The sequence below is a fragment of the Gopherus flavomarginatus genome, chromosome 3 (assembly GCF_025201925.1).
Source record: "Gopherus flavomarginatus isolate rGopFla2 chromosome 3, rGopFla2.mat.asm, whole genome shotgun sequence".
In the NCBI taxonomy this organism is placed as follows: domain Eukaryota; kingdom Metazoa; phylum Chordata; order Testudines; family Testudinidae; genus Gopherus; species Gopherus flavomarginatus.
The window spans coordinates 91,133,879-91,150,615 of NC_066619.1; the positions used below are offsets into that span (position 1 = coordinate 91,133,879).

The window sequence follows — 16,737 nt, forward strand, 5'->3', positions numbered from 1 at the left end:
TGATTTCTGAGCTTTTTAAACGAGTGCTGATTACAGACACATTTAAGATTATTTATGTGGGGATATTTTCAAAGGTACAAAAGGCAAATTAGGCACTTAATTTTCCTTTTATGTCATTGAAAATCTTCCATTATACATTAATTGGGGAGGTTTGCAAAATGGAATCCTTTCCACTGACTTCAATGGACTTTGGATCAGACCAAGGTGCTCAGCATTAGTCAGCAGTGAGGTATATGGGCTTACTAGTATTACAATTAAAAGAAGAGTATGTTCCTGAGTAACTGACTAATCAAGAGATCTTCAGTTTCATATTACATGTGCAGTCCTGCCTTTTCTTTTAGAATTCACGTAGACCAACAAGAGTTACAGAAGGATTCTGGGATTAACCTGAAAACTCTCCTGGAGTTGGACTGTGTTTTGATTTTAACAAACTAGGGTTGCAGGCAAAAGCTGAGCAAGTTGTGGAGTGTTAGGGTAGTCTATTGTTAAGGTAGCCTATAGGGTAATCTAGTTTACTGTGTCCAGTATAAAACATGTATAAAAGTTGTCTTCATATACCTTAAAAAAAATCTGTTTTTAACTGTACAGGGTAACTGAGTATTTCTGAATGTTCCCCTCTCCACCCACATGCTACTAAAAACAATAAAACACCCAAACTTGTTCTCTTGAATTCTTCTCTGAATGTTCAGTTGCATATTCTTCTAACTAATCTGTTCTTAAAATGAAGAGTTCAATAATTTGTTCAGTCTCTGCAGCTCTAATAAGTGAAAAATCATTACAACCTGGTGGCTCTCTGGTGGCCTATATGAAATGAGTTGGTGGTCTGAGTCTAGTTCCTAGTGGCCAGTGCAGCTCTCTGTACAGCAAACATGCTTCTGTAATTGGCACATTTTATTTAGTATTGGCAGAGAGGTCAATCATTGACCAGGCCAAGGGAACTGAATTTACAAGGGGTAGATTTTCCAGGTGCGGATGGGGCACATTGATCGCCCCCACCACTGTGGAGAAGCTTGCCTTGCTGCTATGTGCACATTACCTGTCATGTGCATGAACAGAGGATTTTCATATCCAGAGTTGTTGATCTGCAACCTTTCGCAAAAAACAAAATTCTTCTACAGCAATAGCAATCAAAAACTATGTGGTTACATGAGTTGGTTTTATTAGCACATGCAGTATGTATGCACACACACAATGGAGAGCGAAGCCAGTCGTCGTAGGCCACAGTTAGCACCCTCCCAGAAAATTCTCAAAATCTCCCACATTACGTGGAGAAAGTTTTAGATCTCCTTATCTCCCCCAGGAGTTAAGAAACTAATATTAATATAACTCATGCCTATGCTCAGTTTTTCTACAGTCCGTGGTGTTCGCACTTACAAATTTTAAGTGTTTTCTTTAGTTTGATGATTTTTACATTTAGAAGTTAGTCAGCCAAATCATGCTTTTGAAAAGCCAAAACTCTCCTGGTGCAGCACAAACAAAATATTAGCAAAGGTCGCTAACTTGACATTCAACAGCACATCTGTCTACCTATTCCTTTCCTTTCTAGATGTGAAGTAAGTGCCTTTTTGACTCTTGCATTAAACACAAATGACCTGCTCACTTGGGTTATGTCTTCACTGCAGTTTATTTGAGATAGGCTTGGCTATCTGTGTCTCTCCACACTGCAGCGCCATACTTGAGTCATACCTGTGTTGCCATGTCTACATAGGTGTTGCAGCAACCTGGGTGAGGCACTAGAACTTTTGGGGACATATCCCATGGTTCTCAGTTGTGCACTAAACTGAGCTGCATTAGCAATTGTTTTGCGGTTTATTGTGGGCAAATTTGTCTATCCTTCTTGGGCCCATTTGTGTGGAAGTGTTCTGAGCCCACCAACACAATAAATTAAAGCACTTTCCTAGCTCTGGTAAATTAACTTAGTTTCTCCCCCATGCCTGCTTCATGAATGTATCAGCTACCTCCTAATGTTCCATTAATTCAGGGGAACATCATCAGTCCAACTGTTTCTATGCAGAATCAATACCTTAAGGCTTACAACTAGTACTTGAAATGTGTAATTTCCCCCATCCATCTTGAGAAGTCACATGCCAGCTGAGCTATTTGCAACATGGCTTTCTCTTTTAAAAGTGTTCACCTGTGTTTTCTTGGCACTTGCTGCAATGGCATTTCAGTAAAGAACTTAAGAAAGGGAGTATATTTTCAGAAATGAGGCACATTTTGAAAGAACATTGTTTTTTCTAATGGTAATTTATATCTAATACAAAATGCTTCTGAATGGGCATTGTTGTATTACCGTAATTTAAATGAAATAAGCAAAAAGTGTTAATAATATAACCCTGCTGCTGTCTAACATTAAATGGTGTTGAAAAAGGTCTGGTACATCAGGCTGCTTAGCACCATGGTAAACACAACATTAACATTTTTTTAAAATCTTTTATTAAAGATACAGAAAAGAAGGAAAAACAATTACAGCATTTGAAATGTAAAATATTAAGTGAGGTCTTCATTTTAGCATTGTTTGTTTGATGATGAAAGATTATAGAAGGAAACCCCCTCTGCTGTTTGACAGTGTCTTAGATGGTATTAAAGACGGTAATAACTGGCCTTTTGGGGAAAAGAGAAGTTAGTTGAGATGGACTGGAGACATCGTTGCTGCTGCTGCTGCTGCTGTTGACATCCATCTTAGAAGGAAAAGCCCTCTTGTTTGACTCTCTCTTAAATGGTGTCAAAGATGGTATAGCTGTCATCTCAGGTGGTGTTTGGGATTCAGCTGGAGCGGGTAGGAGTGGTGATGTCACCTGGGACCCTCTGTTTCTCTGGCCCAGTCTGGTCAGGAGATCTCTCCAGATCAGGATGATGAAGTCCTGGGGTCCCAGGAAACAGTGTGGGTGGCAGTTATGGTGATGGCAGCTAAGCTTGCTCCAGTAGCCACTATCTGGTCTTTCATTCTGTTCTTCTTCTTTCCAACTTTGCCCACAAAATTTCTTTCTTTTAAGGACCCAAAAAGGAAGCGATATTTGGCATAGCCTATCCCTTTATTATTTTGTTCACTGATCAGGCCTAATGTCTGACATACTGATTTTATCTCATTAACTTCCGGCTCTTCATCTCCGTAACTTCAACACAGTCCTTGAGTCATATCAACTTGTCCTTTTCATTTAGACTAATGTAGTCTGTCTATCTCCCTTCCATACCTTTTCCCATCAACATTTGTTGTTATAGGTTATGTAACATCTTACGAACTTTTACATACATTTTACAGCTGAGCTCACAATTTGGGTAATTTTATAGGCCCAATTGTCACAACAGCACCCAAGATCTCCCTGGTTCCTTGTTATTATCTCCTCTCCCACCAAAAGATAATGTACTTGGTCAAATTGCAATTTCTGGTCTTTGCTCCTGAGACACATAAGAGGCTCCTAATTGACTTAAGGTAAACAAAAATAAGCATGGTGGTTTAAACCAAAACATACCTTTTGCACTGATTTAACTAAACCAGTGCAGAGTGACACATTTAGTTCCCATGTCCCCTCAGATGATTCTAGCCTCACCTCCTATTTCTCTGTTGTTGTTCTTGTTTTTTTCAAACTAGGCAAATGTAGGACTAGGAAATCAGCAAAATGGAAAAAGGAAAGAGATTCACCTTTTGTGAGGGGTGTGTGTGTGTGTGTGTGTGTGTGTGTGTTTTGTTTTAAGAAAGGTTTGTCTGTTAGAGATGTTCGGATAACAGTACCTCTATAAGCTACTTGTTCTTTCTCTCAAGGTCCCAGTGCATCAATCAGATGAAAGAGTTAAAAGAACAGTGTGAAGAAAGGATAGATGAGATCACAAAAAAAGGCAGTGAGGCCCCACAGGCCAAGGAAATCAAAGAATTATTGAAAAATTCCAACATAACCTACCAGGTAAGCCTGTGTTTTTTGTTTTGTTTTGTTTTTTGGCAGAAAGTCAGTTGTACCATTATTTAAGATGTCAATGGAGCTGTACTATGTTGCTTTCTCCCATAGGGTGCTACTCTTTGGTCATTTAATACAGGTGTAGGCAACCTATGGCACGTGAGCTGATTTTTCAGTGGCACTCACACTGCCCAGGTCCTGGCCACCGGTCTAGGGGGCTCTGCATTTTAATTTTAAATTATGCTTCTTAAAACACTTTAAAAACCTTATTTACTTTGCATACAACAATAGCTTAATTATAGACTTATAGAAAGAGTCCTTCTAAAAACATTAAAATGTATGACTGGCACGTGAAACCTTAAATTACAGTGACTAAACGAAGACTCGGCACACCATTTCTGAAAGGTTGCCGACCGCTGCATTAATATATAAAATAGCAACAGATTCTCATGATTTTTTCTATTATAATGTACTAGATGAAGCTTGGGAGATTAGTGTTTCTGATAATAAATGAAGTAGTTGCAGCTTGACCTCTATTGTCAGAGTGAGGTTTATCTAGGGTTGTCAGGTGTCTGGTTTTTGACAGGAAACCCCAGTTGAAAGGGGACCTGTGCAGTGTCCGACCAGCGCTGCTGGCTGGACCACCAAAAGTCCAGTTACCACAGTAACCCTGATCAGCCTCTGCCTCCAGGAGGGTGGGAAGAGCAGCTGCTGCTGGAGGAGGCAGGATCCTGACAGTGCATGGCGTTTCATATATTAAAATTAAAACACAGTTTAAAAAACAAGCTTTAAAGTAATATGTTATAAAGCAAATCTGCCATTAATTGTACCTTAAGGGATTTTTGTGTTGCAGTTTCATTTTATAAAGTAACCCGAGGAATGAAAAATGGTTTGTGTTGAGCCTGAAAAGTCATCTATTTAGTTATCTAGAACGTTGAATGTCAACTATGCACCACAAATAAACATATTCAAGTTTAGCCTTTTTAGTTTGGCAATTATTCATTGTTAAAAATTGTTCTCATATTTCGTGCAAACCTATTTAATCCTATGAATTATTTCTGTATTATTCAGTAAATGAATGGTTTGAGTATTTACTCTTTGTGTTGTGCTTGGTCACCCAAATCAAAGCCCTGACTTTGACTGAAATTGAAAAGCCTTAACAAACAGTTTCATAGTTATTTAAGAATTCCTGCCCCCCCCCCAACATTCTTGAAAACTAATTGCTGTATAAATGTTTGTATAATACACAAAGGTGTAAATATCGTCCAAGTGAATTTGTGTGTTTTATTCAGACATTGTTTGTAAATAGTTTATTTCAGTATTTGTTCATCTCTAGCTTTACTGAAGCTCAGACAGGAAACTTTTTTTGTGCACAGTGCATGTGATTTTCTACACTATCGGGTTCCTATTTGTTGGCATTGACAATTTTACGTACCATGCATATAAAATATTTTATATGCTCCCTGGCTTCTGTGAGCTTGTGTAGAATTGTTTTTCTCCTGCATACATTGTAAACAAGTACAGAGAAGCAATAACTTTATTACAACCTAGTTTTCAAGTTGCAAGAAGTTGATCTAGTACAGCAGAACTTTAAGTGCTGCTCAGTTTTATGATTGTAAAAGCAAACTAGCTTAGCATTTAGCCAGTAAAATGCTCATAGGTGTAAGGTTTGTTGCCTCTAAAATTTCAATGGCTGAATTTCTACAGTGGCAGATCTTTAAGCTGATATTCTTTTATAGCCATTAAACTTTAAGCAGTTCACTGGAGTAAGGGTTTCCTGGTATGTGCTCTAGTCTACTTGTAAATTCCTCAGTGATGGCACTTGCTTTGCTTTTCTTAGCTGGGGGAGATGATGACCGTTTAACAGCTCTCACTGTTAACAAGTTTTCCTGATAATCTATTTAGCCTAGTTCCATTGCATTATAGTGAAGCCTGTTAAACTGAAGCTTGGTTCTCATAATCCTGGGATACCTATATCCTGGGGTTTCTTGGTGCATGCCCCAGGAGAGCCAGCTAATGGTCATTCCTTCTGTTGCACTCCTGAATTGGTGGACCAGAGTTGCTTCTTTATAGCAAGGCTGCCTGCTTCCTCCTTTCATCTGAAACCATTTTGTCTGAAATCTCAGAATGCCTCCAAAGATTCAAATAAACTGGACTATTTCATATTCTGTATACCACATTTGGAGCTCAGCTGACATTTCTTTGTGACTGATTCACCTTGTCATCTGATGCTGATGTCTGTTATGTGGTTACTTGTGCATATAGTCTCTGTATCAATGAACACTCATGCTATAGCAAGCTGTGATAGCCAAAGTGGTCTCTGGCTTTGTAAAACATTGGCTATACTAAACCAACACTTGTTAGCTGCCATCTGCCTTTGTGAACAGTTCTGGTGGTGGTCACTCTTAGGGTATTATTTTGGCTTTCATCTGTCAACAGGTGTGATAAAGAAGCAGATGGTGCCAGTGAAGTGGAGGCAAGGCAGGCTCCAGGCACCAGCATTACAAGCTGGTGCTTGGGGCAACAATCTGCAAGGGGCAGCAGTCTCTGTTGTTTTTCCCCCAAGCAGCAGCGCCAAATTGCCGCCACGGACAGCGCGGGCAGTCCATGCGCCGTTAGGGTGGCAGGCGCATTTCCGCGTTGGCAGCAATTCGGCGGCAGCTTCTATGTTTAGCTGTCCACGGCAGCTTCAGCCAAACATAAAAGCTACCACCTAATTGCTGCCACTACGGGAATGTGCCTGCCACCTTAAGGGCACATGGACTGCCTCCACCGCCCATGGCAGCAATTCGGCGTGCTGCTTGGGGTGGCGAAAACTGTAGAGCTGGCCCTGGGTGGAAGAAGGATTACAATACTTTTTTTTGGAGGAGATGATTTAGGGGTTTACAAGATATCCATCTACACCCATGTTTGCCACTCACCCACTCTCTGGCATAAGGCTTGGATAACTTTGTGATCAGGCATTACAACAAGTAAACAACAAAAATATGTGCATTGAGTGCAGAGGAGGAGGGCAGGAATCCTAACTGGTAACATCTGAACAGTCCAAACTGAACTAATTCATTTATCTGAATTAGGCTGCCATAAATTAGTGTTCCCAAAACTTATTGAAAGCTGAGCCCTCCTTGAGAAAAACAACAGTAGTAGCTTCTCCATCCCAGCAGGGCAGCCTGGGGGCAAGTTGCACTGCCTCTGTTCTGTATCCAAAACTATTTCTTGGTGCTCCAGAGACATGTCCTTCATGCTCAGAAATGTTGCTTCTGAGAACAATAGCCTCTGATGCACTATGCATAGCAACTACTGAATCTACATCTACAATTTTGCAGCGCTGGTTGTTACAGCTGTATTAGTACAGCTGTATAGGGCCAGCGCTGCAGAGTGGCCACACTTACAGCAACCAGCGCTGCAAGTGGTGTTAGATGTGGCCACACTGCAGCGCTGTTGGGCGGCTTCAAGGGGGGTTCGGGGAACGCGAGAGCAAACCGGGGAGGGAGACCTGCTTCCCCGCGGTTTGCTCTCGCGTTCCCCGAACCCCCCTGCAAACCGCAGGGAAGGAGACCTGCTTGCTCGGAGGTTCGGGGAACGCGAGAGCAAACCGCAGGGAAGGAGACCTGCTTGCACGGGGGTTCGGGGAACGCGAGAGCAAACCGGGGAAGGAGACCTGCTTCCCCGCGGTTTGCTCTCGCGTTCCCCGAACCCCCCTGCAAACCGCAGGGAAGGAGACCTGCTTGCACGGGGGTTCGGGGAACGCGAGAGCAAACCGGGGAAGGAGACCTGCTTGATTACCAGAGAGGCTTCCTCAGGTATGCTGGGATACCTGCTTATTCCACGGAGGTCAAGAAAAGCGCTGGTAAGTGTCTACACTTGATTACCAGCGCTGGATCACCAGCGCTGGATCCTCTACACCCGAGACAAAACGGGAGTACGGCCAGCGCTGCAAACAGGGAGTTGCAGCGCTGGTGATGCCCTGCAGATGTGTACATCTCCTAAGTTGCAGCGCTGTAACCCCCTCACCAGCGCTGCAACTTTGTGATGTAGACAAGCCCTAGGACTGGAAGGGATTTCGAGAGGTCATCGAGTCCAGTCCCCTGCCCTCATGTCAGGACCAAATACTGTCTAGACCATCCCTAATAGACATTTATCTAACCTACTCTTAAATATCTCCAGAGATGGAGATTCCACAACTTCCCTAGGCAATCTATTCCAGTGTTTAACTACCCTGACAGTTAGGAACTTTTTCCTAATGTCCAACCTAAATCTCCCTTGCTGCAGTTTAAAGCCCATTGCTTCTTGTTCTATCATTGGAGGCTACGGTGAACAAGTTTTCTCCCTCCTCCTGATGACACCCTTTTAGATACCTGAAAACTGCTATCATGTCCCCTCTGTCTTCTCTTTTCCAAACTAAACAAACCCAATTCTTTCAGCCTTCCTTCATAGGTCATGTTCTCAAGACCTTTAATCATTCTTGTTGCTCTTCTCTGGACCCTCTCCAATTTCTCCACATCTTTCTTGAAATGCGGTGCCCAGAACTGGACACAATACTCCAGTTGAGGCCTAACCAGTGCAGAGTAAAGCGGAAGAATGACTTCTCGTGTCTTGTTTACAACACACCTGTTAATGCATCCCAGAATCACGTTTGCTTTTTTTGCAACAGTAACACACTGTTGACTCATATTAAGCTTGTGGTCCACTATGACCCCTAGATCTCTTTCTGCCATACTCCTTCCTAGACAGTCTCTTCCCATGCTGTATGTGTGAAACTGATTGTTCCTTCCTAAGTGGAGCACTTTGCATTTATCTTTATTGAACTTCATCCTGTTTACCTCAGACCATTTCTCCAATTTGTCCAGATCATTTTGAATTTTGACCCTGTCCTCCAAAGCAGTTGCAATCCCTCCCAGTTTGGTATCGTCCGCAAACTTAATAAGCGTACTTTCTATGCCAACATCTAAATCGTTGATGAAGATATTGAACAGAGCCGGTCCCAAAACAGACCCCTGCGGAACCCCACTTGTTATACCTTTCCAGCAGGATTGGGAGCCATTAATAACTACTCTCTGAGTACGGTTATCCAGCCAGTTATGCACCCACCTTATAGTAGCCCCATCTAAATTGTACTTTCCTAGTTTATCTATGAGAATATCATGCGAGACCGTATCAAAAGCTTTACTAATATCTAGGTATATCACATCCACCGCTTCTCCCTTATCCACAAGGCTCGTTATCCTATCAAAGAATGCTATCAGATTAGTTTGACACGATTTGTTCTTTACAAATCCATGCTGGCTATTCCCTATCACCTTACCACCTTCCAAGTGTTTGCAGATGATTTCTTTAATTACTTGCTCCATTATCTTCCCTGGCACAGAAGTTAAACTAACTGGTCTGTAGTTTCCTGGGTTGTTTTTATTTCCCTTTTTATAGATGGGCACTATATTTGCCCTTTTCCAGTCTTCTGGAATCTCCCATGATTTCCCAAAGATAATAGCTAGAGGCTCAGATACCTCCTCTATTAACTCCTTGAGTATTCTAGGATGCATTTCATCAGGCCCTGGTGACTTGCAGGCATCTAACTTTTCTAAGTGATTTTTTACTTGCTCTTTTTTTATTTTATCTTCTAAACCTACCCTCTTCCCGTAAGCATTCACTATATTAGACATTCCTTCAGACTTCTCAGTGAAGACCGAAACAAAGAAGTCATTAAGCATCTCTGCCATTTCCAAGTCTCCCGTTACTGATTCCCCCTCCTCACTGAGCAGTGGGTCTACCCTGTCCTTGGTCTTCCTCTTGCTTCTAATGTATTGATAAAAAGTCTTCTTGTTTCCCTTTATTCCCATAGCTAGTTTGAGCTCATTTTGTGCCTTTGCCTTTCTAATCTTGCCTCTGCATTCCTGTGTTATTTGCCTATATTCGTCCTTTGTAATCTGACCTAGTTTCCATTTTTTATATGACGCCTTTTTATTTTGTAGGTCAAGCAAGATCTCGTGGTTAAGCCAAGGTGGTCTTTTGCCACATTTTCTATCTTTCCTAACCATCGGAATAGCTTGCTTTTGGGCCCTTAATAGTGTCCCTTTGAAAAACTGCCAACTCTCCTCAGTTGTTTTTCCCCTCAGTCTTGATTCCCATGAGACCTTACCTATCAGCTCTTTGAGTTTACCAAAATCCGCCTTCCTGAAATCCATTGTCTCTATTTTGCTGTACTCCCTTCTACCCTTCCTTAGAATTGCAAACTCTATGATTTCATGATCACTTTCACCCAAGCTTCCTTCTATTTTCAAATTCTCAACGAATTCCTCCCTATTTGTTAAAATCAAGTCTAGAATAGCTTCCCTCCTAGTAGCTTTTTCAACTTTCTGAAACAAAAAGTTGTCTGCAGTGCAGTCCAGGAACTTATTGGATAGTCTGTGCCCCGCAGTGTTATTTTCCCAACATATATCTGGATAGTTGAAGTCTCCCATCACCACCAAATCTTGGGCTTTGGAGGATTTTGTTAGTTGTTTGAAAAAAGCCTCATCCATCTCTTCCACCTGATTAAGTGGCCTGTAGTAGACTCCCAGCATGACATCATCCGTGTTTTTTACCCCTTTTAGCCTAACCCAGAGACTCTCAACACTTCCATCTCCTATGTCCATCTCCACCTGAGTCCAAGTGTGTACATTTTTAATCTATAAGGCAACACCTCCTCCCTTTTTCCCCGTCTATCCTTCCTGAGCAAACTGTACCCATCCACACCAACATTCCAGTCGTGTGTATTATCCCACCAAGTTTCAGTAATGCCAACGTCATAGGTGTATTTATTTATTAGCACTTCCAGTTCTTCCTGCTTATTACCCATACTTCTTGCATTTATATATAGGCATCTAAGATACTGGTTTGATCTTGCCTCCCAGCTTTGCCCTGACCCTGCTTTCTCTCTGCCATTATAGCCCATGCTCCCTCCTGTTTCCGACCCATCTCCCAGGTCTTGTTCCCCACTTACCTGTGGGGTTTGCTCACCTGTCCCCGTCGAACCTAGTTTAAAGCCCTCCTTACTAGGTTAGCCAGTCTGTGCGCAAATAAGGCCTTTCCCCTCCTCGAAAGGTGAACACCATCTCTGTCTAGCAGTCCTTCCTCGAATAGCATCCTGTGGTCGAGGAAGCCAAAGCCCTCCTGGCGACACCATCTTCGCAGCCAGGCATTCACCTCCACGATGCATCTGTCTCTGCCCGGGCCCCTACCTTCGACAGGAAGAATCAAAGAGAATACCACCTGCGCTCCAAAGTCCTTCACCCGTACTCCCAGAGCCCTGTAGTCACTCTTGATCTGCTCAGTGTCACACCTCACAGTATCATTTGTGCCCACGTGGATGAGTAGCATGGGGTAGTAGTCAGAAGGCCAGATAATCCTCGACAATGCCTCTGTAACATCTCGGATACGGGCCCCTGGCAGGCAGCATACCTCCCGGGATGAACGGTCAGGGCGACAGATGGGTGTCTCCGTCCCCCTCAGCAGAGAGTCTCCAACCACCACTACCCTATGTTTCTTATTATCAGTGGTGGCAGCAGACCTCCCAGCCTTAGGGGTACGAGGCTTCCCCTCCTTAACTGTTGGGGGTGATTCCTTTTCTTCTGTATCAAGAAGAGCATAACGGTTATCTATTACCACAGCAGGAGGGCTCGCAGCAGGGGTGGAGCACTGCCTGCTGCCAGAAGTAACCAGCTGCCAGTGTCCACCCTGAGCCATCTCCTCCTCCACTGGTGTGTCAGTAGTCTTGTGAACTGGGACAGCTACATCAGCTGTCTGCACATGGATACTGTCCAGGAATTGCTCATGGATATGGATGTTCCTCAGCCTAGCCACCTCCTCCTGTAGCTCTCCCACCTGCTGCCTGAGAGATTCCACCAGTAGGCACCTTTCACATTGGGTGCCACCCCCAGCCTGGATATCAGTAAGTGGAAATTGCAAGTTACAGTCTTTGCAAACCCACACCAGAATCTGGGTAAAAGCATCCATGCTTTGGTGCTCTGTCTGGCTACAGGCGCAGGTGGAAGAGACAGAAGCAGTGCTGCCACAGGTGTTGCAGGTCCTCCTAACCATCGTAAGCCTCCCTCTGTCAAACTCTCTCAACTTCCCGTCTGCAGCTCCCTGTCCACTCTGCTCTGCTTTAAACAGAAAGGTTTTGGATGTGGCTTGGTTTATAGGTTCAGGGGACCAATGGGTCACAGATGAGACCGACAAGGGACCCCCACTCCCTTCCTACTCCCCTTCCAAACTCCCTTGCGAAACTCCGTTAGCAGCTCCTGTTCGCTAAGCTCCCTGGTCGCTTGTGCGCAGCTTTATAGTCTGATGGTATTGGGTGGAGTAGTACAGGAAGAGGCATTATATCAAACTGTTCTGTTGGTGTAGTGTGTGTGGAAACTGTGCTGCCTGTTTGTTGGGGTTGTGTTTTACTTCTGACTCCAATGAAGATTTCAGTTCAAGTCTATTTCTTCAATTGGTTTTGGAGCATTTAGATTTTTCTAGTCAGGGTTAAAAATGAAATATAAATCAGAGCATAGGAATAAGCATTTGACAAGACAAATCACATGTGTCTCTATATGCTTTTAAGGGTAATAATATTCAGCTGCCAACTTTTAATCGAGAGCTCCAGCTGCATGACCTGGTAGAGCAGAAAGGAGATGAGGAGCAAGAGAACAACAAAATTCCTGAAAATGTAGCTCTAGAAGCATCAAAGCCAACACCCAATGTAAAAAAGGTACCAGAGATTGAGTCTCATGGAGACAAAGGTAAGACTGGCTATTTACATAACTAACACCTTAATAGCAACTGAGATGAGAAATGGCTTCTAATTAATTGAAATTTAATTTAATTAAATGTAAAACAAAATTGCATATAACTTCATTCCGCAGATTCACATTGATCATTGTATTTTTTCGTGCTTATGGAAAGTTATAGTTAATAGCTAATGCCTGTCAAAATATTTTTTTCAATTAAAATACTTCCATTGCCTGAAGAATATGTTAAAGTAGTAGTGGCTAGATCCACAACAAGGACTTGGGCTCAGCACTGAAACACCTAACTTTAGGCACCCAGGCTCCTAAACGATGTATGGGAAGAGTTAGATGCCCAAGAATGGGATACACAAAAGCCAGCAAGCTAAGTGGCTAAGATAGGCAATAGGAAATACTGAGGAGAGGTGCAGGCGCCCAACTCTGGACCAGATAGAGGCACTACTCTCCACTTGGGATTTGCAGTTGTGAACCCTCTCCTTGGAGTTAGGACTGACCGGACTTAGGAGCCTTTCTTGGAAAAAACAGTGGTGGTGGGTCAGAGAAAGAATGAGTGACTCTGTAGCCTAGTGATTGGTGCACTCTTCTGGGAGACCCAGGTTCCTGTCCCTGCTCTATTGTATACTCGCTTCAGTAGGAAAAAGATTGAGACCTGGTTAGGGCACTCACATGGGAAGGGGGAAATATGTGTTTAAGCCCATGCTTCACATTGGGCAGAGTGGGATTTGAACCTGTGTCTCCCACAGGTTAGGTGGCAGCTGAGTTTCTGAGGATCTAAATTTTGGATTTAGACATCTCAAGTGGCAATGAGGTGCCTAATCTTTGTGAATCTAGCCCTAGGTGTACACTGCAAGTAACAGGACAATGTTATATTTAGCAGGCCTAAATTAGTATCTCTAATTTGCTATGGAAAAGGTGCTGTCTTTTCTGAAGACCTTCTGAAACAAGGACTTGACATTCATAGCCTAAAACATTAGTTTGTGTTTAGTAGGTGTGACTCTCCTGCAACCGCTGGAAGTTATCTTTTAATCAAACACAAGTTATTGGGCTGAACACAGAAGTAACTGGGTGAAATTTAAGGGCCTGTGGTATAAAGGAGTTTAAACTAGATGATCTAATGGTCCCTACTGGCCTTAAAAACTCTATGAATATGCATGTATGAATGGTTGCCACATTCTCAGCTTAGCATCATATACGTTTGAAATTCAATTTTCTTAAAATACAACTCTGAGCATATTTCAGGTCTCATTCCAGAGAGCTAGTATTTCAATGTGACTTTTTATATAAGGATCTTCTTATGCATTGTATCTCAAAACGCTGTAAGAATACAGCTACATGGCGAAAATGATGCAGCAGTGTATGCTGGGACCAGTAGTGTCCCTGAGCTGCATATTCATATTAAAGACAAAAGCAGCTACAGGCTATTTGTAGAACTCGCATCTGGTCCACCTTGTAGTAGGTAGACTCTATTTAAAGCCAGTTGCATTGCTAACAGTGTGCACACAAGTTTTTTACACTTTTAATGCTGTGAGAATAGGTATTTCATAGAATATTAAAACTCTCTGTATTTAAATTCTTCTACTCTGCATGTCCAATTATTAATTGATCTCACTATAACCTGAGATTCACACTTTTTCCCTATTTACCATAAAACAAAGACAATACAGACTTTAAAGCCCTTATGAAATACAAATCCTGCAGTGGTTTCTAAAAGTACCTTTAACTTAGGGTATGCTGATTTATGCCTATACATCTTTTGGAGTTGATGCAGCTTAAAGAGATGTCCCTGCACAGGAAAAAAATTGAACTTGGGTAGGCAGAGGGCAGTTGATTCTGTTCTAGCTTTTTAAAGGCTTACGCTTTGCTAGGATCAAAACTCTGCTTAGTGCACAAACTGATTACATTGCTTTTCAGAAGGGACAAGTGATCTGGTTGCAGTGAAGAAAGAGGAGCCTAAAACAGAAGACGAGAAGCTTTTTGTTGATCAAGGACCCCCACAGGATTCAGCCAAGAGTGCCGTGGATCATGAGGAACTATCTCCTGAACTAGGAAAGGAACCAAATTTGTATGAGGGGGTAAATATTCCTAAAGGAGGTGATGCAGAACGGGAGTCTGTCAAAATGCAAGAACCACCTGCAGGCCATGCTGTCAATCAAGAAAATGCTGCTAATGAAGAAGTGGAGCGGGAGCACCTCTTAAATTATGACGCTCAGCCAGATGTCCAGGAGCCCACTCAGGATGGTTAGTACATTTGAACTGCAGGGGATGGAGGGATGCTAAACCCAGGGTTGTGAGTTCAATCCTTGAGGGGGCCACTTAAGGATCTGGGGCAAAATCCGTACTTGATCCTGCTAGTGAAGGCAGGGGGCTGGACTCGATGACCCTTCAGAGTCCCTTCCAGTTCTAGGAGATGGGTATATCTCCATTATTATTATTTATACAAAGACCCACTCAGGCTACCTAGCTGCCAAGTGGCTTGTCTCTAGAGCCAATGATCTTGTAGAATGTTTCAAGGGTCATTTCTTTCCTGGTGCAGAAATGATTAATATAAAATCTAAAATGTCACAATGCAGTGGTCTGTCATGTGAGAGACTGGGACTCAGAGACAAGTTCCCTGCTTTCCTTGCTCTGTGAGTAGAGGCTAGAATTTGTTTCCAGCTCTCATGCTTGTTAGTTGCGTTCTGAAGTGGTTTGGGTCCAAATCTCCACTGGGATCAGCAGTCCTGCCTGTTTGCTACAGATGTTGGGCCATCTCTTGCTCTTTTACCTACATGAGTACGTCCATTGACAGCAGACTCCTTATGTGTAATTCTAATAGGGTTTGACCTATTAAAATATAATTACAGCGAGAGGTAGGGGTGGAATGTTTTTGTTGGTTTGGCAAAACACCCAAAACCTATTTTTAATAAGAAATCCTTTTAAACAGTAATATGTGTTGGACTTGACCTTGGCAGACTTGCACTACTATATATGTACCTGGAGACAAAGCAGTTTGAATTTACTCTGCATTACTTCACACCTGGTGAACTAGAGCCATTATGTTATAGTTCACTGCTCAGTGTTTACCAGCCAGATCACTGTTTCTCCTGCCTATATAGTATCTGTCCTTTCTGTGGGTTTGATTCTGTGAAGCATTGAGTCTCCTGTAGATGGCACATACCCTCAGCTTTCATTATCTTGCAGGATTATGCCTGAAGGCTGAAACGTTTAGCAAGTAGTGTGTTTTTAAGCAGACATGCATCTTTGGCTTCAATTATAGCCCAGGGATATACTAGAAAAGCTTTGCTGGTAACACTGTGCTGACACACATTCCTGCATTGATATAGCTTTTGCTGAATATAGTTTATACCAGTTCTCAGGCAAAATAAGCACCACTTCCAAATGCACTTTCATCCTGGTATAGCTGCATCTACACTAAGGCTTTGTTGGTAGAAATGTAATTAAAAAAAAAAATCACTCCCCTGACATTACAATACTAGCAAAAATGTCTAGTGTGAACAGAGCTTTATAAGTACATCAAAACTTCTAGCTCCAGTCATCTTGCTAGTGGTGCAGTCTTAGTGACAACATTCTCAGCTATATCTGGAATTTCATCTAAAAGTACAAATCAAAAGCTCACAGGCAACAGGATGGTGCAGAAGAGTTCACACAGGCCAGAAAATGAAGATTGTCTGATTGTAGCAACATGGAAAGAATCCCCCACTCCCAGTTTTGCTGCAAACCAGTTCTCTGCTTTCCAGGTACTAGCACATATTCTCTTGCAGATAAAGCAAAGTGAAAGCAAGAAGCCCAAGATTAGTTTTCTGAACTTCATTACAGTCTTTTATGCTCCTTGAAATGTGATACATGTAGTTAGGCTAACTTTACATACAACACTTGCTCTTCGTATCAGTCTTTCAGAATTGTCATGAAAATTTACCTGCATAGGCACAATCTCCTTGCCCACACTCACTATGATAAAACTAATTGTTACTTACGCACCAAACTAGTTATTTGTCCCAAGTCATTAGACAGACAGGCTTGCAAGACTGTCATATGTGGACTACCATTGTGAATCCTGAAGTCCTGTGTTCCTA

The 16,737-nt window shown here is 42.5% G+C and overlaps 1 protein-coding gene across 1 annotated transcript in view; it reads left to right on the forward strand.

The window, feature by feature from the left end:
• The window catches only part of GOLM1 (golgi membrane protein 1), a 56,623-nt gene that overhangs the window by 37,845 nt on the left and 2,041 nt on the right, over window positions 1-16,737 (forward strand). Inside the window, exons 6-8 of the mRNA XM_050945952.1 lie at window positions 3,764-3,902; window positions 12,481-12,658; window positions 14,576-14,902. Coding sequence (XP_050801909.1) covers window positions 3,764-3,902; window positions 12,481-12,658; window positions 14,576-14,902 — 644 coding nt within the window. The remainder of the gene's footprint in view (window positions 1-3,763; window positions 3,903-12,480; window positions 12,659-14,575; window positions 14,903-16,737) is intronic.